Raw genomic sequence first — 27,726 nt, 5'->3', positions numbered from 1 at the left:
AGCCTCCGGGTCGATGGCAGGGCGCAGTGGCAGGTGGACTCCTCTGAGCCCGCCTCAGTCCTTACTCTTGGCACAGTTATGTTTAAATGACCTCAGTAACAGTGCACTACTCGCGGCTACAGATACTAGCTCAAGGTGGGGAGGTAGTGGGATTAGCCAAAGAAATGTGGAATTGCTTTAGCATTTTGAGATTTGTCTTTAAATGTAAAGGCCTGTCACTATAATCACTATATCATTCCATATCTGAAAGCTGGAATAATATTTTTTTGGGATCAATATTTATAATGTGCACTTTTTCTTTGCACTACTGGGAAATCTTTGGTTATTTCTGGGCTATGATAAGATTTAAGCCATAAAAGGTTGAATAAATATCTTCTATGACTCATTACAGATGCAGACTAAGTACTAAAGTGTTTCATTCTGCTGTTTATTTATTACAGCTCATGATTTTTTTAACGATATTGCAGATTTAGAATAGTTTTTGTGGTTTAAATCTGCTCTTGGATTATTGTGTCAGTGGCATAAATTACTTTCAGTATTATTGTCTATCGTCTATATTTATTTCAACAATATATCAAACTTCAAAATATGTTATGACAGGCCTAGTGCAATAGAAATAAAATTCCTTACTATTATTATTATATTATTATTATTAGTTTGCATTCTATGTAGCTAACACAACAAATTCTAAAATCGAAACTAAATACTAATGATGATCTCATGCCATAAGACAATATTATATTTGGATTGGAGGAAAAGAAGGTTAAGTTCAGGTGAGTTCCACTTTTCAAGAAGCTTTTCCAAAACGTAGTGCTACAATGACGGTAAATTAAAAATGGAGGCCAAAATTCTGAATTATGTAGGCCTGTCACAATGACAAATTTTGAAGCTAAATATATTGCAACAGAGAAATATAATGATAATATTGAAACTACTTTATGCCAAAATAACCATAAACCATTTTGTAAATACACAGATATAGTAATTATCATGACAGGCCAAGAATTATGCGACAGTGGCACAGTATGGTAAAGCATTTGTCCACTGATTTGAAGGTTAGCGGTTCAAATCCAGCTCTCGGCATAAGCATCATTGGTAGAAAGGTCATATCCACTGTCATTGTGTCCTTGGGCAAGGCACTTACCCCATCTCACCCCCAGTGTCTGTGTACACTGGTGTATAAATATGTGTGTGAGTGGGTGAGTGGTTCCTTGATGTAAAGCTTTGAGTGTCTTAAATGTGGAAAATTGTAACAATTTACCATTAATTATATCAAAATCTCATCTTGTTCTTGTGGATTCAATCTCGTCCCACCTTATTTTTCACCTTTGTTTGGGGGACTGCATTTAAATTCATGTTTCACATCATTTTTACATAGATTAATCATAGACAGCACACTCAATATTCCAATTTTTGCTCTCTCCAAAACAGTTGTGATATTACTCATATTTTGATCACCTCTCCAGCGCTTCAACCTCTTTGCTAAATTACCCAAAAAGAGGCAGAACTGCTTCGCCTTTTATGTGGCTAATGATTCCAACCGCTATGCAAACGCCAGGCTAAATACAGCAAAGGCGTCATTCTTGGCAACTATTGAAAATACTATAAAAGTGATGGCAAATAGTTACCAACTGTCTCTACGCGAAACGAATCAGTTTATGCTTTATTTATCAAGCTGCCATTACCAACGTGTGAGCCGTAGCCAAACACAAGCCATGCCTTCAATACAATCAATATTTGTCGCTTGGAAAGAAAGCATTGAAAGTATTATTGGATTGTTTATTGACAGGAGAATGAGCTGTCCATCAAAACAAGGCTATCTCTCTGAACACTGTATAATGCTATTTGTTTGCATTACAGTGTTAGCGTAAAGGATTGTCAAAGTATTGAAAATCAGATACTAATCGATACTAAAGCCAGAATTGAGACCAGATACTCATTGGAGCAGGTATCGATGCAAAAAAGGCACATTCACAGGACAGAAATGAACCTTTCTTGAGTAGATTTGGACCACTATGGAACCTAGAGATGGTCTTGGTTTACTTGTCGATACCGATACTAGTCCGATAGCGCATACTGTGAAGACGTAAACTAAGACTGCACAATTTTGTTACAGTAAAACATAACTCTAGTAAAACGCTATCTCTTAAGAACATCTACAAGAATAAATGAGATTCTGAGGACTAAAGTAAAGACTAAAATGTAAAATGATCCAAATGATGAGATGTGCTGATTTAAGCATTTTTACTTTTCTACCTGGTCACTTTCTACCACATGAGCAAGGATAAAAACAACAGTGACGCCAGTAAAAAGACGCTCATCCTCATCCTCGGAGCACTTGGCTAATCAATTATGCAGAGTAAACAAAGTCTGTGTTAGCGCTGTTGTCGGGCTGCACTCTCCGTAGTTATATTAATTACCAAGTTCAGCGTCCACACCAAAGGCTAAAAGAAAGTATCAAAGAGGTAACACAAATGTCTTTTCTGTCATTATTTGTGTGTTTTAAGTGTCTGCTGAGCCTCCACAGTCTGCATTTAAACTTCTCTGGGCAGTTAGCGTTAGCCACACACTTTAACAGTGGCAGTGTGGGTCCCCATTCAGTAACAGAGTGGTATCAGATTGGTGATTTCGCCGATACCTCAAAACTGTGCGGTATCTGAGCTTTTGCTGATATCAGTATCGGTATCGGAACAACACTAACACAATACAATATAATAGAAAAGAAAGTACTTCGCTCTAATGTTGAAAATTACATTCTATTGTGTTTTTGTTATCATTGTGGTATCGGAATCTGTATTGAATATCAAATCTATTCCTTAGTATCGAAATCGGCTTTGAAATTTTAGTATCATCACAACTCTACATGAACATAGTCAATTGTCAGTTGCTTGAAAAGTAGGAATGGAAACTATTATGCAGCTATGTACTTTGTAGCTGATGCCATCAACATTCCCTGGAGGTGTGAAGCTAACATGACGCACTGCTCTGTCTGAAGCTCTTACTCAAGTTAGATTTTAATCTCAGCCTTGTTTTAACAATATCTGGCCATAAGGAATGGTCTTAGCTGGAACTACAACAGGTGAGCTGCTTTCTGCTGTAAGACAAGTCACTTCCTAATAACATTACAATTACAACACCTAAACAGGACCATGAACACTTATATTGACCACAAGCTCCTGAAAATGGGTTGTTTAGATATATTTTATACTTTTTCTCAAGTTTTCAGACCATCTTAAAACTTTTTTTGGCAGTGTTTGCTAATGTGTCCATTGTGTCACCATGGTAACTGCTGAACATTCCACTATAGAAATACATTACATCTACTGGTTTGCTTATTGACAGGAGAATGAGCTGTCAATCAAGACGCACCCATCTCCCTGAACACCCTGTAATACTGTTTGTGTTCCTTCACAGCATTAGCTTATGTTGATTTTTTTAGCCCATTATCTTTGCTCGTGGCTGTTTTGGGTTTGGAGATAGTGAGTGATTTCTGCTTAAATGAGAAAATGCAGGTGCAGAGTGGTAGTGGCAATGCTTTTTTCCTGTGAATCTATTTGGAAAGCGGTGAGCCGACGGCATCACATCCTCAGGAGAGAGAGCGAGCGCGTGCTGGGTCCATTACGGGCGGGCAGGGCTGCTGAGCTAATGGCTACAGTAATGGCATAGCGGCGGCACTTATCGAGACGAGAATTTGATTTCAGATGTGCTGCATTTGCCACCGGTCATGCCACACAGTTATAAAGCGAACTGTAAGTAACCAAGTCTATACACAAGCAAAGTATATCCAAAAGTTGAGATCTTTAGGTGGTAGGGGTGGGGGATATTCCCAAAAAATTACGTAACAATTTTCTTGGAGCCAGATCAAGATTTTATAATGATTCATGTAATGGTTTCCTGCTTCTTCTAGAACTTCCTGGTTTATTGCAATTGGTCAAATCTATCTGTTACTCAGAGCAGTGATAAGGCTGACCAATCAGAGGTTTTAATGGAAAAAGTGTCTTTGTTTCTTAAACTGGATACTCAATACCCATTCTGATACCGCAAATTATATCAACCCTACTACCCAGCCCTTCAAGGTGGTGAAATGTTTGTTTATGTGTCCATTTTCTTTACGCTCTTGGTTTTGCATATTTTGATTAAACCTGGGTCCCCATTGTGACTTGGACAAAGACGAATACCTGCTTGGTGCCAGTCAGCAGCAGAGCGACGCACAAGTGAATTTGGCAGGACATTTTGGCTACGGCGCTATGCCAAGGAACAGATGGTTTAAAACAGCGTACCTTTTTATATTGTTGAATCTTATAGGAAGACATGAATCAAACACTAACACCTTGCTTTAAAGTGACAGGTTTTCAAATTTTTATAATTATTCATTTATTTTTTGGGGTGGGATAGTACCTGTGGTAAACATCTATCATAGTTTTAGACCAGTCAAGTGGCAGTTTTGAAGAATTAGTTGAATAAAATAGTTGAAAAGTACAGGAAGTAGTCTAGTCATGTCATCGATGCATAAAATGACAGCCAAAAATCAGGGACTATTTACACAGAATGTACGAATTTTTCTGACATTTTAAACATTCATTCATCAACGGTTTTGTCATGTATTTTCTGTATATGCTGTCCATGTCCAACCAGTACATAAAATTATTAATCTCACCAAAATTGTCAAACTATGGAAAACTATTGGCAAAATTGTTAGTAAGATCTATAAATTTGAATGAAATGTGCTGAAATGTGTCTAACCTGTCATATGCAGTTTAAAGCCATTGCCATGTTATTCCACGAGCAAAAGTCAAACGTAGGACGAATAGAAATAGCGTTTTATTGAAGGTCTACGGGTGGTGTAACTGGCCACATGGGAACAACAGCGTTTATGCAGCTCTGACCTCTTCGGATAGCGGAGGGCACTGTATTGACTGGCAAAGTGAAAACTCAAGCAAAATTAGCCTAATTGCTTTCACACACAAAAACAGAAATGGTCAAAGAGAAGGGTATTTGTCATCAAGTGTCTGTCAAGGAGAAAAGAGAAGAAGCAAGGACAAGGCCCAACATGACACAGACTTTTACACACACAAAGCTCAAATTTGGCATTTTCAAAACATTAATAGGTAACATGGTGATCTAAATATGTTTTGTGTGGGCAGTCAATTATTATTTTCCTTACAAATTCTTAAATTAGTCTTGATTTAATCCTGGTTTTCTCTATGTTAAGCTTTATTTTTGACAGTCTGACTTGTAGAATAAATGCAAATTAATACTGACATTGTGTATATTAAAAACATATAATGAATCATATCAATATCGCAGTACTTATAAACCTTATAGCGCATATCACAATATACCTATTAACTATACCTATTCCCAACACTCAACAGACATGAAATTCAATGCAAAGGGTTTTCAAAGTATCGCAAACTCCTACAGAACCTGGAGGATGGACAGATAACACAGATATAAGTAATATACGGGTAATATAAAAGAAAGAAAGTAAAAGAAAGAGTGTTTTGAATTATCACTGTGGTATCAGAATCGGTATTGAGTATCATGTATTCCTCCTTAGTATTGAATTCCACTTTACATTTAGTGTTGTCTAACACTAAAATTTCAAACATCAAAATATACTGTAAACACAGAGCTTCCTGGTGCAATAGACAGACTTCCTGGTACAGTCCTTTTCAGACATGCTCTGCTAGTTAACTGAATGAAAACTCAATTTGGGTTAGACTTGCTTTCACAATCAGCCCGTCTATCTCCATGTCACCTAATCTGATTCGATAAAGGAAACGTGAAGAGGCAAGAGCAGCATTCTCAGTTGCCAATGGGGCTGGATGCGTCAGCTCTCTAGGTTTTCTGGGAAAATATAGTGGAACAAAGTGTCTCTGAAGTTTGGTGGGAGTAGAGAAACAGAGAGGGTCTACTGTTGTGGAAGGCTCGTCATACTGTAGACAGTGTTGTAACATAAGAAGCTGTTTGTTAGAAGTACACTTTAATGCGGATTATGTTCAGATTAAGGATGTGGGTGTGTTGTGAATGTACACAAATTGAAGACATTTTTAGAATATATAAATAGTAAAATAGTTTCTCTTTTTTTCTTTTGTTTTTTTGTCCTTCCACTAAGTATCTTGGCATTGGTATAAAAACACAGGCAAATAGTAGAGTTATAAAAAAATAAATACATGAAAAAAAAAAAACAATATCTAGATCATAAAAAAAAAAAGGGAAAAGCTGTATTATACTTCAACTCATTCTTTTTTGAATATAGAAAAGGTGTTTGATTTGGGTATTTTGCGTCGGTTTCATGTTTGGCATATTAAAAATAAATTATAACTTTAAAAAAACAAAACAACTTTGGGGTATAAAAATCTTTCTTTCCTTAGTGTTAAAATCAAGTTTGAAATGCCAGTATCGTGACAACACTATATGAATGAGTCTCACTTTCAGCCTTCTGGCACTCTCATACTGTTGGCCCAGTCACACAAAGAGATGACGATAAAAGACAAACAAGAAAAAGAGATTGAACTAGATATAGACGTTCTTATTTTAGGACAGAAAACATAGTGACTGAAAAGCTATCCATTTATCAACTATTTGTGGTGTATGTGTCAAGATAAGCCAGCTCATGACACACGGTTTGGCTTTTAGCTTGGTCCTGGGGTAAAACCTCTGCATCCTCTCAGTGAAGGCAGCAGCAGCAGCCAGACAAAGCGGCTGCCAGCAGGCTTCTACTGCAGAGCCTCAGCTGCCCTGCTCCTGGAAAGCACAGGGAGCCAAGGAGAGGGGGAACACAGAGCTCACAGTGTGCCAGAGACATCCACAGCCAGCAGCATATTTCCACCCCTCCAGTCGCTGTACGGCGGCCCGCTGGAGGAGGGAGCACCCGGAGGAGACACAGAAAGGAGCCTTTGTTAGCCAGCATTATGTCGAGTTACAGCCTCGAGACCAGAGCATCCCCGTGTACCGCCGCCGCAAGGAGTAGGGCATGGGCAGGAGGCGACACATGGGCAAGAAAAGAAGAGCCAAGGATCACATGATGGAGATCAGACGAGTGAATAATCAAAGTGACACAGAAACCAAGAGAGCCACTGTTGTCCGAAAGAGAGGGGACAGTGAAGACACAACTACTCCTGTTCTCTACAAGTCAAACAGCACACTAAAAGCCCCCAAAAGCCACTGCATGAATTATAAAAAATGGCACTGTACGATGTTGACACGCAACAGCAAAAAGCCTGCACTACTTCAGGTATCACCATAATGCATTTTGTTTTAGCATTCAGATTGTGAGAAAAAAAAAAAAAAAATTTACAATATATTTATTAACTCAACAAACTAGTAAACATGCACACTTTATTAAAACTTCAAATCCCTTGAGGATACTAAGAACAAAGAAAGACTTTCATTGGTAATAGCCGCACATTAATAATAGTAATTTGCATATAATCGCAAAAGTTTACGGTTTCATTTGCTTGATAACACGCTAGCCAAACAACACATCCAAAATACTTGCAATACGGCTAAATTAGACAGCTGTAATACCACGATTATAACTGCAACATATTTTAAACTTGACCTTTTAGTGACAAATTTGTTAAAATGTCAGTTGATAATAATATCAGCGTGTGAAAGCAACATGTTAAGACTACTTTTTATGTGTATTTCAAGAAAAAACCTGAAAACTTCTGGCTGGTGTAGTTTACAGTGCCCTTTGACATCACCATATGGAATTAAGCAGAATGTAAACAACATGGGGAACAAACTCGATTTGACAACATCTGCCCACAAGAATACACTTGATCCTGGGAAATCTGTCTTCTTAACCTTTTGATTTTCTCCAATTCACGCCTGACATTTGTTTGAACTCATGATAAGCTCCTTCACTTGCTGTGCCATGTCCTTTTGTGTCGCCTTTACCAGCCAGTCACCGTTGCTTGAGATGACTGCCAAATGCCAGCTTGGACAACGTGATATCCACTGGAACTTCACTGGAAAAGACAATAAGGAAGTAGACAGGCAACCATGGCAGATAAAACTTCATGTACGAAGGTCTTGATGCTTTCAAAATCTAACTTTACACATGCCATCCCAGCAGAATCTAAAACGGCATAGTCACACGCATCGACACGTGCAACTGTACCAAGAGCTATTTAAACAAAGAGTGTGGTGGGCTGTCTCTTGCCTACACACATGCAAACAAAGACCAAACCAAACCAACAAAGGCTATCCAGTTACTTACCTTTACAAAAAAGTCAAGATTACACGTTTGCACCACATCCACAACGCGAAAACGTCCACATTAACAAACAGATCTGATGTTAAAACGCTGAAATAACCACCAAATCACAAACATAACATTGGATAAGTGATCCTTCTGAACATATTGCCACATAAGGTCAAAAACTTCAAATATACTGTTGATATAAACGGGTTTGGCTTGTAACTATACGTGTAATAAAGAAAGCAAAACCTGTACGAAACATTATACGACGTTTATTACAAAGGAAGACAATACTCAAAGCTTCGCCACGATATCTTACAAATACACGGTTCGTTCTGAATTATTTACAACTTACAGCTAACGGGAACGTGTTAGCAAATACTGTACGCCAATGACACGTGTTTCAGTGCTTAAATGTGTGAATAAAACCGTTTAGTTGGACAGAAAAGACGTTTACGGTAGTGGCCATTGCTTTACCGCTGTTGTGGTGCTTAGCTTGCGGAAAAAAGCACTCACCGACGGGAAGGTTAACAGCAACGAGCCCTCCTCTTGCCCGGTTCACTTTCGAGGCATTAATGTTGTTGTAAAAGTCCCACAAGAGCGAAATGTCGGAGGGTAATCGGCGCGTTTTGTTGTGTTTTTGTCCGAGGGAGAGATCCGTGGTGGCCGTCCGTCCTCTCAGTTTGACGGTGTTCTTGCTGTGAGCGGAGCGTACACTCTAGCGCTCACCAGCGGCTGCCTGTGTGTGCGTCTACGCATGCGTGAGTGTGAGCTCCTGCGCTGCGTCGTCTCCATGGTGACTACGTAAAGGGGCGGGTACTAAATTGCCAGGCCTATTTAAAGTGAAAGTAAACGGGACAGACCAGGACAAACGATAAATATCGCAATATTTGCATTAGGCAAGCAGAGGTAGGGAGAGTAGCCAGAAATTTTACTCAAGTAAGAGTAACGTTACTTTAGAATAATAATAATGAAGTAGAAGTACAAAGTATTGTACAAGATATTACTCAAGTAAGAGTGAAATAGTATTTGAGAAATTCAAATAAAAGTAACTTAAAGAGTAAAATCTGATGTATAATTTTAAATTGATGTAATTTGAAGGATAAAATATTAATAATATCTAAATAATCTGCACCTTTCAAAGGAGAAACTACAAAAAAAGAAAAAAAACTAAGTTGTATCAGCAGTGCAAGAAACACAAATGTTCAAATTGTTTCATATTGTCAAAATAAAGCTTTTGTCACTTGTAGACTTATGCACAGTGGGAAGAGGAACCAAAACCTTTTCTTAAGTAAGAGTACTTTTACTTAACTTACTTAACTTACTTACAATACAAATCAAGGAGAAGTAAAGGTATACTGCTAGAAAAGTACCAAAAAAAAGTCAAATTTCTTTAAAAGTTACTCAAATAAGTGAAACTGAGAAAATGCAACAGAGAAAATACCCACCTCTGCCAAAAATATTTGCATTAGGCTGTATTCCCAGATATGTTTTCAGTAATAGATATATAAATGAATCCATGACATACATTGTCACGGCTATTAAGAGAATACAGAGTCAACATTATGTATCTATAGACCTAATACAAGTAACACTGCCTTGGGTCTTGTCAACAACTGTTCACACCTATCACAAGTTCTGAAACATCCTGTAGAGGTTCTGGTACATCCTGTAGACCTACCTCTTTGAAATGTTCATCAATTATGAAAAACAAAAACAATTCTCTCAGCAATAGAACAGTGCATTTTTGGTTAGGCCTCCTGCAGTCTGATAGATTATTGAGTGGGTGACATTTGGACTTTCACCTGATGGAAAGGTCTAGACTGACTGAGGTTTGTGATCCTACAGCTACTAAACCACAACTGTGAAACTTTGACAAAGCTGCACCATTGCAAATGTGCATCAATTTAATTAGGTCATGAAATGCATACTGGTCCCTGCAGTCTAGAATAAACAATATCAGACTCATAGGTTTTATATAATCTGCATTTAGCATTAATGTGTGCATCATTTTAGAAATGAGTTTATCATTTAAAGGACATTCATGACCTAAAACAGTGCTTTGCTATAAGCCTATAAACCTATTGTCAAACTAATATGATAACCGTAATAACCTATAGTAGATGTAGTAGAGCTGTACAGATAATGTTGTGACTGCTCAATTCTAGTTAATGAATGATGTGTTTACATCATGTTTCTCTCATAAAAAGTCCATCAAATCAGTGACTTGGTTGACTGTTTTTAATTGATTATCAGCTCCAGCAAGAATGTAACATTTTAATTCTGTCTAAATTCTATTATTTGATTGTCTAATTGCTAATGAGGGCTCTTTAATTTTTGGTCCCTTGTGGCCTCATCTGATAACACTAAACTCTTAATTATTAATGTGTCAGATAAGCCTTGAAAAAGGCCTAATTAATCAATTCATCAATTAATAAATAGGTCTATTTTTTTTTCTCTTACTCATGGAATAACAATTTTGGGCTATACTCATTGCGTTAGCCCTATGTAGACTTTTGTATTTTTCAATTGTTTTGTATTTTAGATTTCTGTTCAGTCAATAATAAATTGGGCCTGCAGAGTGTTTAAAATATTGGCAGATTTGCAGAATAATTCTAACAACTAAGTAAACTGCAGTATGTAAACTGTAGTAGTACGTGTGAAGCCAACGTATGAAAAATGAGATGAAAGTATTTTCACAGTCAGTTTTAGTCATAGACTGTATAAATACTTGATCAATAGTGACACCTAGTGGTACACTGTCGCCTCTGTAATACACTACTCATGAGTTTCACACATTTTGTCAACTTTTCCTTTTATAATTTTTTTGGTAAGTGAAATTTATGCCTGTGTTTCGTGTTTATATTTATTCAGCTCTAGAGCGTTTTATCAAATAGAGGAGGCCTACACATAAAATGCACACACGCTCCATGAGCCTGCAGCTCTCCAGCAGAGGGCGCACATCACACTGCACTGAGTTTAAGACCCGAGAAGAAGCGACACAAACGAAACAAGCCTCATGCGAGCCTCAGAATGACCGTAAACACTGTTTTTTCAGTATCGTCTCTTACTGCGTCAAGGACCCAATTGTTAGAATTCACGTAATTTCACCGATAAAAAGTAAGTATTTATGTTATAGTTATCTTAATAACTCTGTATAACTGGACCGTTGCATTCATGTTTGCTTTCTAACTTTTTGTTCCACTTTTGCAGAGCTTCACCTTGTTTGCCCTTTCCCCTCGTCCTGTGGTGTTTCAGAAACAGCCCTGCACCAGAGAAGAGCCTGTGCACCAGGACAAATACAGGCGAGTAAACACTACACCATGCACACATCACAACTCTGTATAGATTTAACAAAACCAGGCCTAATATGTTTATATGGGTCCAAAGGTTTACTGTCAAGTGTTTTGGGAGGATCTATCAAGACTGGAATGGAAATGTGGATGTAAACACACGTTTTGTTTACACTACTCTTGATTTTGATGAAATGGAATGAAACTTGTTAAAATTATTATCATGGTGTATTATTAGATTGTGTTCAAATCAATATTATTTTGACAAGTTTGTGGACTCAAACATTTGCAACTTGTGGTTTGAATATTTTTTTCTCCCCAAGTTACAGTGTAAGTAACGTGTGAAAGAGTGACTTTCACAGAGGTCTACTCACAAGGTGCTTCAAGTATACAGAAGAATAAACTGATAAAATAAGGAAATAATGATTCTGTCAGTGAATGAGACTTTTTAGTATCGACTCCTGCTCAAATGAGTATCTAGTTTCAATACAAGTCTTAGTATTGATTAGAATCTGATTTTCTATACTTTTGACAACCCTAATATAAATAATGCTTAATAATACTATTGAAATTGACATGGATTCTTATCTTAAGGCACAATTCTTATCTTTTCATTGCAGATCAAGACCACAATAATCTTAACATTTGAGACTTTAAACTCTGGTCCTAATGGCATCCTCCCAGGTGCGCTTGAGAATCCTCCCCGCCGTCCGTTGCCTTTTTGACAAAACGGTGCACGTCAAAGTTGAGGGCCTTTCTCCACACAAACCTCTCATACTACGCTCCGAAGTAGTGGATGACAGGGGCATCATTTTCAAAGCCACGGCGCAGTACCGAGCAGATGAACGGGGGTGTGTGGACGTGTCCCGGGCGGCCTCTCTAGGTGGTAGTTACACCGGAGTGGAGCCTATGGGACTGTTTTGGTCCATGTTACCAGAGACGCCTCACCATAAACTGCTGAAGAAGACCGTATTGACTCCGATGCAAGTGGAGATTTCGGCTATGGATGGGGGGAATGGTGGAGAAGTGCTGGCATCTGAGATCAACTACAGGGAGTTTATGGTGGAGGGGATGAAGAGGATCCCACTGAAGGAGGGCAGGTTGAGAGGAGTGCTGTTTGTGCCGCCAGGTAGGTATTATGTTTCTACAAATTATCTACAAAAACGTGATACAAAAAGTTCCAGAGGTTGTTAATGTTTCATTTTACTATCCAGATAAGCGGTGGCAATATATTCATACTTTAATCTGTAATATTTTTATGACAAGTTTTTGGATTCAACTCAATCACTGCTGGATAAAGGAGGGATCTCACCAACTCCTGTCTACGGAAACATCACACATTCAAAGATATTAAGTCACTTGCTGCTAATAATGTTATATTCAGTTTCACTTGCTACAAAAACTATTGTGATATTTTAATATTAGCTAACTCAATAACTGATAGGGTCTCTATCTGACAGGAAGTTACTGTTCTATGTACCGGTAAGTAAAATGTAAAAAGCCCAATTTTAGTCAAGATTGCCTGTCCTAAAGGTGCATTTTGCAATATTCCTTTTCATTGCATTGCCTAGAATTATCCACAGCACTATTCGAAATGTATCTATCCCACATTTATTCATTTATAGCTCCTTGAAAAGTGTGTATTTTTAGGCCATACTGTTCAACAATACTGTTGAACATTCCAGGTGAAGAAATAACATCTCCATGGAGACAAACAGTACCTTCCACCAGAACAAATGACATAATGCATGTTTAAGTCTTGTTTTGGACTTGGTTTAGTATAGTTTTTGAGAGTTTGACTCAGTTATTTAAGACATGTAGTATGTTAGTTTTTATTTACTCAGAGTACATTACTATATGGTAATAATATTGTTTGAAACATAGTTCTATCACATCTTTATTCTCATACTGTACAACCTGACTTGCTGCCATGTGTCACCGTAACATATCACAACAAATTTACGTGGGTCTTTATTCTACCCAATTGTGAATCATATTTAACTATTCTCTAATTAATTTAGTGCTCACTCTTTATGTCACAGTACACTATAAGGAAACATTTCATTATAAAGAAGGCGGACAGACCTGGCAGACCCAAGCGTATCATGAGGGTCTGTTAGAAACGTCTGGCAGAGCCCTCTGTGAGGGGGACCTTAAGCTTCTCCCAGATCCCGGGGAGGCGGGCGACATGGAGTGTTTGTGGACCATGTTCTCTGCCTCTATTGTCAATGCCGCTTGTAGCTGTGGTTGTAAGGTCTGTGGTGCTTGTTTATATGGGGCAGCAATCCCCAAGCCAGTAGGTGAACCCCTTAAGTGAGGGATGCCTTCAGGCTGAAGAAGGAGTCTTATCGAGCTTTGGGGTTTGTGGACCATATAATATCATCAGACCTTCAGTTGTTTTGATTTGAGTTGTAGTATAGATAATATTTACCTATACATTTTCACATTTTTGTAGGACCAGGCCCATTTCCAGCGATAGTGGACTTGTACACACTGGGAGGACGCCTGACTGAACTCAGAGCCAGTCTTTTGGCCAGTAAAGGCTTTGTTGTAATGGCTCTGGCCTATCATGGCTATGAGGATTTACCCAAAAATCCTGAGTACTTTGACCTGGAGTACTACGAAGAAGCTATCAAGTATCTGCTCAGTCTCCCTGAGGTTAGTATAACAAATTGTGTTAAAATTAGTAGTTTTCAGACTGTTACATCCATATCCTTGTATTTGTTACATAGTTATATCCTTATATTATTCATAGTTAAACTGTTATATGAATAAAGCTAAATTACCCGATTCCTTCTTTGTTCAAATCATGATAAAGAAATCTATCATGAATGCTTTAGAGTACATGACAGTTAATAACATATTACAATTTTGCTAAAACAATAAAAAGTTTGATACTGTCAATTTATGAGCTTTCAGAGTCCAGAGCAGAGTGTGTGGTATTGCTAACAACAACAACTAGAATGCTAACAGAGCACCAGCAGTACTTTCTGGTTTGCTGTCAACAAAACATTCTTTATATAGGCTTGTCACAATAATTACTATATGAATATATTGCTCAAAACATGATAGATGACACAATACATTTTGCGGGTCAATATTTATCATGGGGACTTTTTGCTCACACTACTTGGAAATGTTGGGTTATTTTTAGCCATATGATCTGAGCTATAAAAGGTTGAATAAATAACCTGTGACTCAACAGATGCAAAATAAGTACTAACGTGTTTTGTTCATGTAGTTTTAACAATATTGTAGATGTAGAATATTTTTTGTGGTTTAAATCTGCTCTTGGGTTATTGTGTCAGTGGCATAAATTAGTTTCAGTAGTGCCTGTCTAATCCCTCATTCTGCCGATCTTGACAACAAATATGTTGTATAGGGTTTACAGAGCCGTTTTAAAGCCTCCAGAGAATCGGTGCAGTGTTTACTTTTACCCAAATGAACCTATTTTATCTCAGATTTTAATGGCAAAACTTTTCCCAAATCCTCCATTGCAATGCATAGGATTCCCTCTTAACAGTAAGTGCCACAACAAAGAAAGCTCATTTTAGTTGCAGATTAACAAACCCCCAAGCTCCACTGCCGTTAGAACTAATTTCCACATCTAAGTGCAATGAGTTTGCATTGTTCTTTAATGACAAGGTTCAGGGCATTAAAAATGCCATAAATTCCACAACGCAAATAACAACCCTGCACCCACCTAGACACTTAGAGCTGACTCACTTTGCACCTGTAACTGACAAAACTGTCCAAGACATTGTCACCAGTCTGAGTTCATCTACATGTTGCCTCGATGTGTTGCCTACTAAATTTCTAAAGTCTGTGCTCAACCGTTTGCTATCACCACTCACTCACATAGTTAATATGTCACTTCAATCTGGAACATTCCCAAGCGCTTTGAAAACTGCGGTTATCAAGCCTCTCCTAAAGAAGAGCAGTCTTGATGCCACAATATTGAACAATTATCGACCGATCTCAAATCTCCCGTTTTTAGGCAAAGTCCTCGAAAAAGTTGTTTACCAACAGCTTATTAACTTCCTCCAAAGGAACAACTCCTTTGATGTCTTCCAATCAGGTTTTAGATCCCACCACAGCACTGAGACTGCTCTTATCAAGGTGACAAATGACATCCGCCTGAACACTGATGCAGGCAAAGTCTCAGTGTTGATCCTGTTAGATCTGAGTGTTTCCTTTGACACTGTGGATCATGGGATCCTCTTACAGAGACTAGGGGACTGGGTGGGCATCTCTGGTACGGCACTAAACTGGTTCAAGTCCTATTTAGAAAACAGGGAGTACTTTGTTGAAATTGGAAAATGTATATCAGATAAAATGTCCCTGACCTGTGGGGTGCCTCAGGGTTCAATCCTGGGACCCCTGTTGTTCAATCTCTACATGCTGCCGTTAGGCCAGTTAATACGCAGCAATAATGTGTCTTGCCACAACTATGCAGATGACACTCAGATCTATGTCTCACTAGCAGCAGGTGAATATGGACCAGTGGATTCACTCTGCCACTGCATCCAACAGATCAGTGTGTGGATGCAAAACAACTTTCTTCTGCTCAGACAAGACTGAAGTCATCATCTTTGGCCCACAGAAACATAGAGAAAGTGTCAGCAGTCACCTCCAGTCTCTCTCTCTAAAACCTTCAAATCAGGCTAGAAATCTAGGGGTAACAATGGACTCAGACTTGAACTTTAACAGCCACATCAAATCAGTAACATCTGCAGCTTTTTACCACCTAAAAACATTGCAAAAATTAAATTAAATTAATTTTATTTTTGTAACGCCCAAAATCACAACAACAGTTATCTCGAAGGGTGTTCATGTTTTGGTTGATGGGGAACCCAGAGTACCCAGAGGAAACCCATCCAGACACGGGGAGAAACATGCAAAACTCTACACAGAAAGGCCTGGGCGACCCGGGATTGAACCAAACCTTCTTGCTGTGAGGCATGAGTGTTGCCACTCAGCCACCGTGCTGCCTACACACAAGAACAAACAGGAAAATCAAACAACAGGAAAAATCTGACAAAACAAGAAAAATCGGCCAGGCGAGGATGAGAGGGAGGCGGGTGGAGGAGGGCCAGGAGGGCCAGGCGGGGAGGAGGAGAGGGTCCAGCTGTCATTGGGGTATCTGAAAGAGTTACATTCCACAGGGGGTGTGGGACAGGGGACAACATGTGAATAGCATTGTACCTGTCCCAAAGGTATACTGTCAAAGCCAGACTTAGAGAGACTTATCCATGCATGTGTCTCCAGTAGATTAGTCTACTGTAACAGCCTGCTCACTGTCCTCTCCAAACGAGCCTTAAGACAGTTGCAGTACATCCAGAACTCTGCTGCTCAGGTCCTGACTAGAACCAGGAAGTATGAGCACATAAGTCCTGTGCTCAGGTCTCTGCACTGACTCCTGAAGCTCAAAGAATAGACTTTAAAGCAGCTCTGCTTGTGTATAAGTCTCTCCATGGCCTAGGTCCAAAGTACATCTCCGACATGTTAGTGCCATATGAACCATCTCACACTCTGAGGACTTCAGGGACCGGCCTCCTGCTGGTGCCCAGAGTCAGGACTAAACACGGGGAATCAGCGTTTCAGTTTTATGCAGCTAAAACCTGGAACAGTCTTCCTGAAGATGTGAGACAGGCGTCTACTTTGACAATGTTTAAATCCAGGCTCAAAACGGTTCAGCTGTGCATACGACTGAAAGGTGTTTATTCTGCACTCTTCTGTTTTAATGGTAAGTTTATGATGATTATTTGTGATTATTTATGTTTTGATCTGTGTGATTTTAATGTCTTTCTTATTCTGTAAAGCACTTTGAATTACCTTGTGTACGAATTGTGCCATACAAATACACTTGCCACACTTGCCTTGCCATTTACAGCAAAAGTGGCTGAATAAGGGCAATATTGCACTTTAAAATCATGACAGGCCTCGCTTCATATTGGATGCCAACAGCACACAGTTGACCACAAGAGATATGTACTTTTACAATATCTGTACTAAGGCTAAACAAATTTTCAGTGCAGCACTTTTAACCCATTCATCTTGTCATCTGTGCAGGTTAAAGGCCCAGGTGTCGGCATCATTTCCATCTCTCATAGTGGCGGTCATGCTCTGGCCATATCATCTTTCCTCGACCATGTCTCTGCAACCGTCTGCATCAACGCCTGCACCGCCAACACCCTCGTCCCCCTGCGTTACAAAGACATAGTCATTCCTGCTATTCCCCTTATCAAAGAAAACATCCGAATATCCAAGTCCGGCCTTTTTATTACCCACGACACCGTACCCGATCCGGAGCAATACAAAGCATCCCTCATCCCCATCGAACGTGCAACCTGTCAATTCCTGTTCGTTGCCTCCGAAGAAGACTACAACTGGACCAGTGTCTTCTTTGCCAAACAAGCAGTGTCCATTTTGAAAAGACATAACAAACATTCATATTCGTTGGTGTTATATCCCAAAGCAGGACATTTTATAGAGGTACCCCACATGCCGTTCTGCCCGTCTTCAGTGCACGCGGCTTTGGGGAAGGCAGTGGCCTTTGGAGGGGAGCCGAAAGCGAATGCGGAGGCCCAGATGGATCTTTGGGAGCGGGTCCAGCGCTTCTTCAAAAGCCACTTGGGGGTTGAGAGCACTCAGAATCAATCAGGGAATGAATGAGCCTCTTTCTGGTGAGGCGTGAGGCTCCTCAGACTTGATTGTGGGATATATTTATGTGTAATAAAGGATGTTGGTGAAGAGATAATAACAGCACTGCAGTATACAGTGGTCCCTCACTATAACACGGTTCACCTTTCGCGGCCTTGTTGTTTCGCTGATTTTTTCAGTGCAATTTTGCATGTTTTTGGTTTTTTTTTTACAGTGTATGAACGTACATTGTGTTCTGTGTCCTGATTGAGACCATTACACTGGGTTACAAAAAAATTTTTTTGAAAGTTGTCTGTGTTTTTTCAACTGAATTAGGACCATTTAGCACCGCTGAATCCAAAAATGATATCCATTTTTCTCAGTCAGGTCAGGTTTTTATGCTAATTCCGTTCTTCTGTCTAAAGTGATTACAATTTTGTGACATTATCAATTGATTTTCTTTAATATTTCTCATCCAAAAAATGTTTTAGGAGATAAAAAATAGTTTTCTAACAGAATGTATTAATTAAATGTTATGTTATGTTAATTGATAAAGGTAAGTACATGTAAATTGGAACGTTACGTTATCATTGTGCAAAATTCAGGACATGAACTTCTGTTTCTATGAACCCCTTGAATGCTCAGCAGCAGGGATGTCTCTCTTCAGAGTCCAACAGTAATCAGCCATCATGACTGCATCCCAGCGTCCCTGATACCTGGTCTCCATCTCTTTTATGTCCTGATGGAATCTCTCCACCTGCTCATCACTCAGTGATCCCAGATTCTCAGGAAACCTGAACATTTAGCTCCTTTTGGGAAAAAGGATGTGGAGCATCATCATTAAAACCACACTGGAGGAATCTTTGTCACTGATGTCAGGAACTTCTACAAAGACAGGTACTGGAATTTCATCACAGTGAGCTACAGGACGACGTGCTGATTCAAGATCAGGATACTTGAGGCTGCTACGGTTCTTTCTGTTGATCCCAGTCACATCAATAGTACAGAAGTAGCAGTCAGTGACATGGTTTGTCGGCTCTCTCCAAACCATGGGAATTCCAAACTTCAGACAACTCTTCTTGCCTTTAGTCCACTGATGCAGACACTCGGTGCATGACTTGCATACCATGTGTGGCGCCCAAACTTTATCTTGGTCACCAAGTTTAATCCCAAAATAAGCATGGTAAGCACGCTTTATGAAACTTGTGACTTGATGGCAGATATAGCAGAATATGTCAGGCTTATTTTTGCAAGATCTTCTAGTCGAAGCCATTTCATTCACTTGTAATATACAAAAAAACAAAACAATTAGTCATAAGTTGGCACATGCAAAATCTTCAGAATTTGTTTATAGCGAGAAATCTAACAGAATTTTGCATCATATGACGTGAAAATACTCATACATGTAAACAAAATCATCCAAAAACAAATATGTAGCTTAGTTCAGAACGTTGACCTGATTGAGCAAAACCAATGTGATTTTTGGATTCCACACAGCAAAATTACCCTAAATCAGCAAAAAAAATCTTATAAACACTAAATAAATTTAGTGTTGACCAGTGTTATCAATCAATCTCCTTCGTGCTGTCTTCACAGAATGTGTTCAGCCAAATTTACGTAAATGTTTGATTCCTATCATTTTTATTTAAACTATAGGAAAACGTTTATATTTTTATTTCTCAAACAAATGTTTGGGCCTGAAAACAGGTCTTGACCTTTGGTTTCATTCTTTAATGCTGTACTTATTTTTTTTTTATCTACAAAAGTTTGAACTTTGAGAGTGTTTAAACAAGAGAGAAATGTGACAAAATGTTAATGCCTTAAAACATATATAATAATTGTAAAAAATAAAACTGACTACTTTGCAGATTTTACCTTTTGCAGGTTATTTTTTAGAAGTAACCCCTGCGATAAACGAGGGACCACTGTAGTCAGTTATTCACACGAGGGAGGGTTTGGGGAGTGAAGTCAGTAAAGTTAATGTGGAGAGATATGATTAAATACAGGGCTTCATGACATGTGACACTAAGGCTACTGTTTGTTATTAATGTGGTGTTTTTGTGGGAAATAGTATGTCATACTTTTTTTTAAAAAGCAAATTGAATTAAAATAAAAAAGAAAAGCAAAATGAATCTTACAGTGTGCCACTTTGCCCCTGTGTAAATATGGTGAGTGAGGGGATAGTGGTGGTGGTTGGCAGCCTCACTGCCATCAGTCTACTCAGGGCAGCTGTGGCTACAAAAATAGCTTACCGCCTCTGAGTAAGAAGTGGGTTGTGACTGAATTTTAAGGCTTTGAGAGGCATTGTACCTTTTTGGAACATTGTTACTACTGTGAAAGAACTATTCTTTAAAAAAACATAAATACATCAGTGCAATATTGACATCTGGTGGCTACTGAGCTCTACTGCATTTCAATTCATTAAACATCATGAACATTAAATGTTTGCAAATGTGCCCAAATCATTTTGTCGATCATTTATCCAAACTGCTTGAATGTAATCAGAGTTTAATATGGCAATGTAATGAATAACATGTAACGTTAGGATGGGCTTACATAAGCATGTGGCTTCAGCCCAATCCTTTTTTGGTTGTAATTAATGAAGGAAATGTTTTTTGTTTTGTCTTTTTCAAAAAAATGTAAACAACCAAAATAAAATGTATTCATTCATTCAACATCCACTGAAGCACTCTGTAAATTGGAGTAATAGGGATGGGCGATATTGACAGAGTAATGTTGTGATATTTTTGTATCATCTCGATAACTCTGTTCTGACGATATTTCAACAATATATCCAGAACGTGCCAAAATGTGCCTGTAAATGTCTTCTTTGGTGTTCAAGTATTGCACAAAATGTGAATGGGCCCTAAAATTAACCACAAAAGGGCAGAAATGACAATTTATCACATATTTGAGAGATTATTTTTAATAGGTTTAATTATAGAAAATATACTAGATGTTATATATATATATATATATATATATATATATATATATATATATATATATATATATATATATATATATATATATATATAATACATTACAATTATTATAATTAACCAAATTTGGTCTAAATAAGAACAAATTAAGACAGGTCTAAAGTTCACTTGGATTAAAACGGACTAGACCAGGACAGGACCAAACGGTGCGCAGTTGTAGGTCTAAATCTGGATTATGATTCCCAGTGAGGAACACATTGTCACGTGGTGCAATAGTGTAGTGTTTTGACAACAGTGATGTAAATGTGTAGTTTGAGCGTGGCATGTACTCTGATACTTCTGACTGTCTAAAGAGGAATTTCACTGCCCTGTGTGAAAGAACAGCACGGGCAAGGAACCAGGGCACCACTGCACCTGTAGGGCAGTGCCAACGCAAACAGCCAATGCATATTTGGATTTTGTTTCCATCACTCTATTAAAGTGTGTAAAATGATCACTAGGGCTCCCTCTCCTAGCTTACATGGAAGTATAGACCATTTAAATCGTGGGTTAGAATTACTTTTCTCACTGTGTAACTTTTTTGGTAGAGGGTCCTCTATCTGTTTGTCAAATGGAGACGTCGCTTTGCCTGGATGGTCTTAAATGTATCTTTCTTGCCTTTATTCAATTAAGGGTGTTTTCATTGTTAAAATAATGTGGGGGTAAAATGCTTGTCTACATGGAGATGGATATGTTTTATGCCATATTGTGGAATATTCCAGCCAAAACCAATAAGGTGCCAGACTGTCCCCCAGTAAAGTTAGTGTATCTATAAGTTATTGGTTAGTCCTAGTCTTAATCGTCTGCATTTAACCAATTCAAACAGAGCCCATGGGCCGTCAGGATAAATGTGTAGCTGTGATGTGGCACGTGAAGACTCCTCTCCTGATACTGAGCTGATCCTCCTTTAGCAGAAGAACACTGCATGTTTTAGGTTAATGAGGGAAACCAAAATGACCAGAGGAAACTGTCCATGCAAATGCAACAGAGGAACTGCAATTGTTGTTGATCCAGTTTAGGCTGAGAATAATCCTGGTTTAACCTGGTTTGCCTCTTATTTTAGTAATGCCTTGGATTTATATAGTTCCATTCAAAATACTCAAAGTGCTTTCATTGCATTCTCCATTCACTCCAAACTCTGCGGTGGTATAAACTACTGTAGCCACAGCTGATGGAAACATGGCTGCCAATCTGCGCCACTGGCCCCTTCGATCACCACCAGCACTAGTTTAGTTTTGGGTTTATCTTGGATTTTCCTGTTTTGATCCATATTTTCTTTAACTATTAAGTAACCAGTATTGTGTTGAGCAATGGACTGAGTGAATTTATGTGAAAAGACTTTGAGTTTTAGCATCTTTACAGAAGCACTGGCATAATCCTTAGGCTGATTGGGACGCCTGCACTGACTGTGGATTTGAGCACACACTAGCATAAAATGTGGCTATAATTGATTCATCTTATCGTTTTATCAGTTTACTCCCATGTGATAAAATTTTCTCTGAGGACAATATACAAATACATTTCTTACTTTCTTACAAAGGTGCAAAACATTCTGTTTCCCTTGCAGCAGTGACCATACATCACAGAAAAGCAGCTACATTATAGTTATTTTGGTTAAGGCCACATTTCTTATCTGTAGCTTCCTTTCATACAGGAATGTGTAACCCCCACTTTAGGAGGGTTATAAAATACTGGTGCAATCTCACTGCTTTAGACTCTGCTTTAAAATCTGCTTTAGACTTTGCTTTAGACTCAGCTTTAGACACTGCTTTAAAATCTGATTTAGACTCTGATTTAGACACTGCGTTAGACTCTGCTTTAGACTCAGAATTTTGCAATTCAAGCAACAGAACGGAAACCAACATCTCTCATTAAAAATAACAAATGCAGTAGTTGTAGCTGTTTGAATTCTGATTCACTTCTACTTGGTGATGTGACATTCACGAAGGAGTCGGCTCATTTGAATGGTTCCTCAACAAGAACAGTTGGAACCATATCTAATAAAAAAAATTAAAAAACAAAAACAAATCTTTTTTCCTTCGAATTTGTATGCATTTTTATACTACTTAACACTGAACCGAACAGAAGAATCAGCAAAGAAGCAGAGCGGGCAACACGAGTAAGAGCTTTGTGTAAGGATTTATTTACATTTTCATAATTTAAACACTCTCAGTTGGAATTTTTTTTGTCAAATATTTGCCTTGGTCGTTTCTTGCTGTGATTAGTTTGTAGTGAAAATGAGTTTCCACTTTGTCTTCTGTCATATAAATACAGAGTAAAAGAGCCAGTCCCAAACATTCAAATCCCACAAAGGAGCCACTATTCCCACAGCTCCTTTTCTTTCAGCCATTGGAAAATAGATTTAGGCCTAATATTTTGTGTTGACCTTTAGCCTACTCACTTATTCCTCAATTCTAACCTCATTTAGACCATTTAATCTATAATTAACCATCTGGCCAAGAAACGTAGAGGTAATTTCATCTTTCAAAACACAGACTGGCCACTTGTCCTCTGTCTGAGTACAAGTCGGAGGAGGGGCTTCCGCGTGCTCAGCCCCTCCCTCACCCTCTCCCTCACGCGCTCCCCTCACTCCCTCCCTCACGCGCTCCAGTCTCGCGCCTCCCGCTGTAGATGGAATAAACTCCCCATTTGAACACTCATCACCGGCAAAAAAAAACAACCCGTGAACACGATGCACGACTGACAAGAGGGTAACACCGGACTGCGCCTTTCCCGCCTTTCCAAAAAAAAGCGACATGCACACGCGCGGATGTCACCATTTTCTCCCATGGATGTCTCTCTTATCACCCTGTCACCTGAACTCACCTTTTTTTTTGTCACTAACCATCATCACGCTGCTCGTAAACGGTAAAATGCCTTCCGTTGCTGCTCGTTACGCGTGATTCATTCGGTGCAACATGGACAGTGGGAGCCGTGAAGCGAAATGGACGTCCGCTCCGCAGCACCTGTGGTTGGAGCTGCTCAATGCGTCGAGCTCCCCGTCCACGACCGTTACCCAGGCGGACGGGTTTGTGAGCCGTAGCCCGGGACCGGTGGGGAGTGGAGGAGGAGGAGGAGGAGGAGAACAACCGGGGCTCGCCGCATCCGTGCAAGCCTACAGGGACTTCACGACGGCGGTGCAGGTGCTCATTCTGGTCGGTTCGCTGCTCGGTAAGTAACGGGGGGAAAGATGGGAGTGAAATGTAGTCCCAGGAGGTGTGGGAGCGGACGGATAACGGGGTGTAATTAGGTCATTCAAATTGATAAGTGGCACGCGCAAAAATCAATGTTAAGATTTGGGCGAGTCACTTTGAAACAGCACAAATGGCACATATAGGTTAATTTACCCTGCAAAACTGGTATGCATTGGTTACACTGACTGGAATTAACAATGTAGACTTTTTTTTGTTTATTTTATTTAACAGTAATAAATCCACTTCAACATTTTTAATTCAAGATAAGAGCAACTGATCTGCAGTAGGCTACATTTGCATTATAGTCCTGCACAAAAAGAGGCTCAAGTAGGCCACCTGCTTGACTCCAAGAAAATGTGTTACTTTTGCACGAAATGTTCCACAGTATGGCATTAAACATATCTATCTTGCATGTAATTCGTACACAAGGTAATTCAAAGTGCTTTACAGAATAACAAAGACATTAAAATTGTCACAATACAACATATTAAAACATAAGTAATCACAAATAATAATGGTAAAATTAACATTAAAGGAGAAAAGTGCAGAATAAAAACCTTTCAGTCGTATGCACAGCTAAACAGAACCGTTTTGAGCCTGGATTTAAACATTGTCAAAATAGTGGTCTGTCTCACATCTTCAGACTGTTCCAGATTTAACTGCAGAAAACTGAAACATTGATTCTCCAGGTTTAGTCCTGACTCTGGGCACCAGCAGGAGACTGGTCCCTGAAGTCCTCAGAGCGTGAGATGGTTCATATGGCACTAACATGTCAGAGATGTATTCTTTCATTTGGCTTTTATGCTGACGTCTGCAAAACACTGTCTAAAATAAATTGAATCTTGAATTACAGGTGAAATGCGTACTGTGAGTGTGTGAGTGGGCTTGCCTCTCCACAGATGTGACCTGTAACTTAACCCTGTGACATCACCTGCTTGTCTTTATAGGGGTAGATGCGTTTAATACTGTATTGTTTAACATTCCGTGCAAAATAATAGCATCTCCATGGGGACAAGCAGGGGTTAAAGTTGCATTGTTCACCTTTAAACCTTGCATAAAATCATGTTCTGAACTGAAACATAGGCTACATGTGTTATGTAGGCTTAGTCGATGAATTTTCCCTGCCTTTATACTACAAAGACTGTAAAAACTACAGCAAACAACCAAAACTTCTACTTCACAATAATGTAAATGTATAAATACCTTGACCTCAGCTACATTACAGGTGGCTTTATTGGAAATTCCTATATGTTTTTTTAATGTTTTATTTAAGAAACATACAGAAATCATGTAAAAATGATGTAATGATGCGTTATTACATGTTTGGTAGGCCTATGTCTTTGTAGCCTGCCCCGTGCACAATCTCCATTGCGGGCTACTCTCCAAATAATCTTATCAACCAACATTAAACTAATTGAAATAAAATAAAAACGATACACCTTTGCGTCGGTGTTTCACATGTAGAAATAATGTAGGCCTATCCTTTGAAAAGCTGTGCCTCCTTCAGCTTTTTTCGTAAACGGGATTGTGTAGAGCAGAATGGACTGGGTGAATTTATGTAAAATGACTTTAAAGAGACTAATCTTTGAGTTTTGGCATTTGTACAAAAGCATTGGCATAATCCTTTAGCTCGGAACAGCTGCAGAGCCTGCGGATTTGAGCACCCACCAGCTTAAATGTGGCAATAATTGATTCATTTCTGGTCCCTTATCGTTTTATCAGTTTACTCCCATGTAATAAAATTGTGTCTCATCAAAAACGTAACAAATGGAGTTAAGTTTCACATCTTCTGTTCTCAGTTTCATAAACATTGACCGAACCACGGCTTTAACCTTACATCATTCTGACAGTTTATACAAGTAAAAGTGGTGGAAGAAGTCCTCGATTTGGTTACTTAAGTAAAAGTACACATACCAGAGCATAAAATACATGTGAAATAAAAGTATCACATGAAAAAATCTACTTATGTATGTATATGTACCTAAAAATGTACTTAAGAGTAAAAGTAAAAATATTTTGCACAGATTTTGAGGTTTTATATTGAATTTTGAACTAAAATTACACAAACAAATGACTTAAGTGCTGTGTTCTGTTATTCATTTGTACAGCTCAACAATATTTAACCAGATAGTACATTTAGAATACTTTTTGGGGGATAATTCTGTTTTTTATATTGTTGTCTGTTTTAATATTATCGTTTATCGTCTATATTGACTTGAGTAACACATCAAATACAATGTTATTGTGACAGACCTAGGAAGAAGTGAAAGTATCACATGAAAAATTCTACTTAAGTAAAAGTATTAAAGTACCTGTTAAAAAATGTACGTTAAGAGTGAAAAGTTAAAGTATTTCGCACAGATTTTGAGGTATTTTAGGGCTTCAAATGTAATGATTTTGATAAAGATTTGTGCTGAATTTTGTTCAATAGAAACAATTAAATCGATATTTTTTTGTACCTGTTTTTCTTAGTATATTTTAGTTTGCTCAAATTATGAAGATGTTAAAAATAAGCCCTCACCCTCAGCCCCTCAGCAGATCTCAAACAACAATAGTACAATTTTTCTTTTCAGTCCAGTTCAAAAATATAGTGGAGTAGAAAGTGCAGATACTTGCTCTCAAATCTAATCATAATACTCTTTTTTTTTTCCCCCAAAAAAATAATGCAACCCTTTGTGCGAGTGCATTTTGTTTGACTCTTTCATGTTTGACTAACCCTGCATTTCTAGGTGCTCAAAACGCCTCTGTGTTTTTAAAGTCCATCGCATTCGTCTTGTTTCACCGCTCAATTTGCCTTCAGTAGCCTACTTAACTATGCAACTTTGAAGCTAGCGCCTATTTTTAGCTTCATTTTGTTATTCTTCAATCTTCAATGCACTGGCGCTCTCTGCTTACAATGGTAGAGAGTGAAGCATGAACATGACAATGGGTATTTGTTTAAGCCAATTTACAGCTAACATGCACAAGTAAACAAGATATTTCTACGTGCGTTATAGCAAAAAAAAACTATTTGATGTAAAATGCGTTGAAGATTTAAGCTTTAGTGCCAATTTTGACAGGTCTGTGCACTGCATCTGTCAGTATGTTGTATGGATTCATCAGAAAACACTGTTGAAGTGAGCGCAGCTGTGGCAAAACTGGGTCATGAAAGTGTAATATACCCATTATGTAACGTGTGTTTGCAAGTTGGGAGTGACAGTTGCTCAGTTGGTAGAGCCCATTTGTCCAAAGGTTGGTGGTTCGAATCCCGCTCTCGACATAAACATCATTGGTAAAGCGGTCAGACCTACAGACCCACAGGTTGGCGGTGCGATTCCAGCTCCCACAGATGAATACTGTCGTTGTGTCCTTGGGCAAAACACCTAACCCACCTCACCCCCAGTGTCTGTGTACTCCGGTGTATG

At 38.7% G+C, this 27,726-nt stretch overlaps 3 protein-coding genes across 3 annotated transcripts in view; 2 read left to right on the top strand and 1 right to left on the bottom strand.

Moving 5' to 3' along the window:
- Positions 1–8,955, bottom strand: part of susd6 (sushi domain containing 6) — a 45,451-nt gene extending 36,496 nt beyond the window's left edge. Inside the window, exon 1 of the mRNA XM_033990443.2 lies at positions 8,729–8,955. The gene's annotated coding sequence lies outside the window, so the exon portion shown is untranslated. The remainder of the gene's footprint in view (positions 1–8,728) is intronic.
- A 2,240-nt stretch (positions 8,956–11,195) lies between these two features.
- acot20 (acyl-CoA thioesterase 20) lies at positions 11,196–20,820 on the top strand. The gene is made up of 5 exons (XM_033990987.2): positions 11,196–11,332; positions 11,426–11,517; positions 12,126–12,634; positions 13,961–14,163; positions 17,578–20,820. The coding sequence occupies exons 3-5, from the start codon at positions 12,175–12,177 to the stop codon at positions 18,178–18,180; spliced, it is 1,266 nt and encodes a 421-aa protein (XP_033846878.1). The 5' UTR covers positions 11,196–11,332; positions 11,426–11,517; positions 12,126–12,174; the 3' UTR covers positions 18,181–20,820.
- Positions 20,821–24,046: 3,226 nt separating this feature from the next.
- gpr176 (G protein-coupled receptor 176) overlaps positions 24,047–27,726 on the top strand; it is a 48,436-nt gene continuing 44,756 nt past the window's right edge. The window contains exon 1 of the mRNA XM_033991443.2: positions 24,047–24,299. Coding sequence (XP_033847334.1) covers positions 24,047–24,299 — 253 coding nt within the window. The remainder of the gene's footprint in view (positions 24,300–27,726) is intronic.

This window comes from Periophthalmus magnuspinnatus, chromosome 24 (assembly GCF_009829125.3).
Source record: "Periophthalmus magnuspinnatus isolate fPerMag1 chromosome 24, fPerMag1.2.pri, whole genome shotgun sequence".
Taxonomy (NCBI): Eukaryota; Metazoa; Chordata; class Actinopteri; order Gobiiformes; family Gobiidae; genus Periophthalmus; species Periophthalmus magnuspinnatus.
Note: the sequence above shows the minus strand (reverse complement) of the source record. Positions and strands in the feature narration are given on the sequence as shown.

Coding starts and splice junctions, on each gene's coding strand:
- acot20 (XM_033990987.2), top strand. CDS start 12,175: ATGGCATCCTCCCAGGTGCGCTTGAGAATCCTCCCCGCCGTCCGTTGC. Junction 12,635..13,960: donor AGTGCTGTTTGTGCCGCCAG/GTAGGTATTATG, acceptor ACATTTTTGTAG/GACCAGGCCCATTTCCAGCG. Junction 14,164..17,577: donor ATCTGCTCAGTCTCCCTGAG/GTTAGTATAACA, acceptor TCATCTGTGCAG/GTTAAAGGCCCAGGTGTCGG.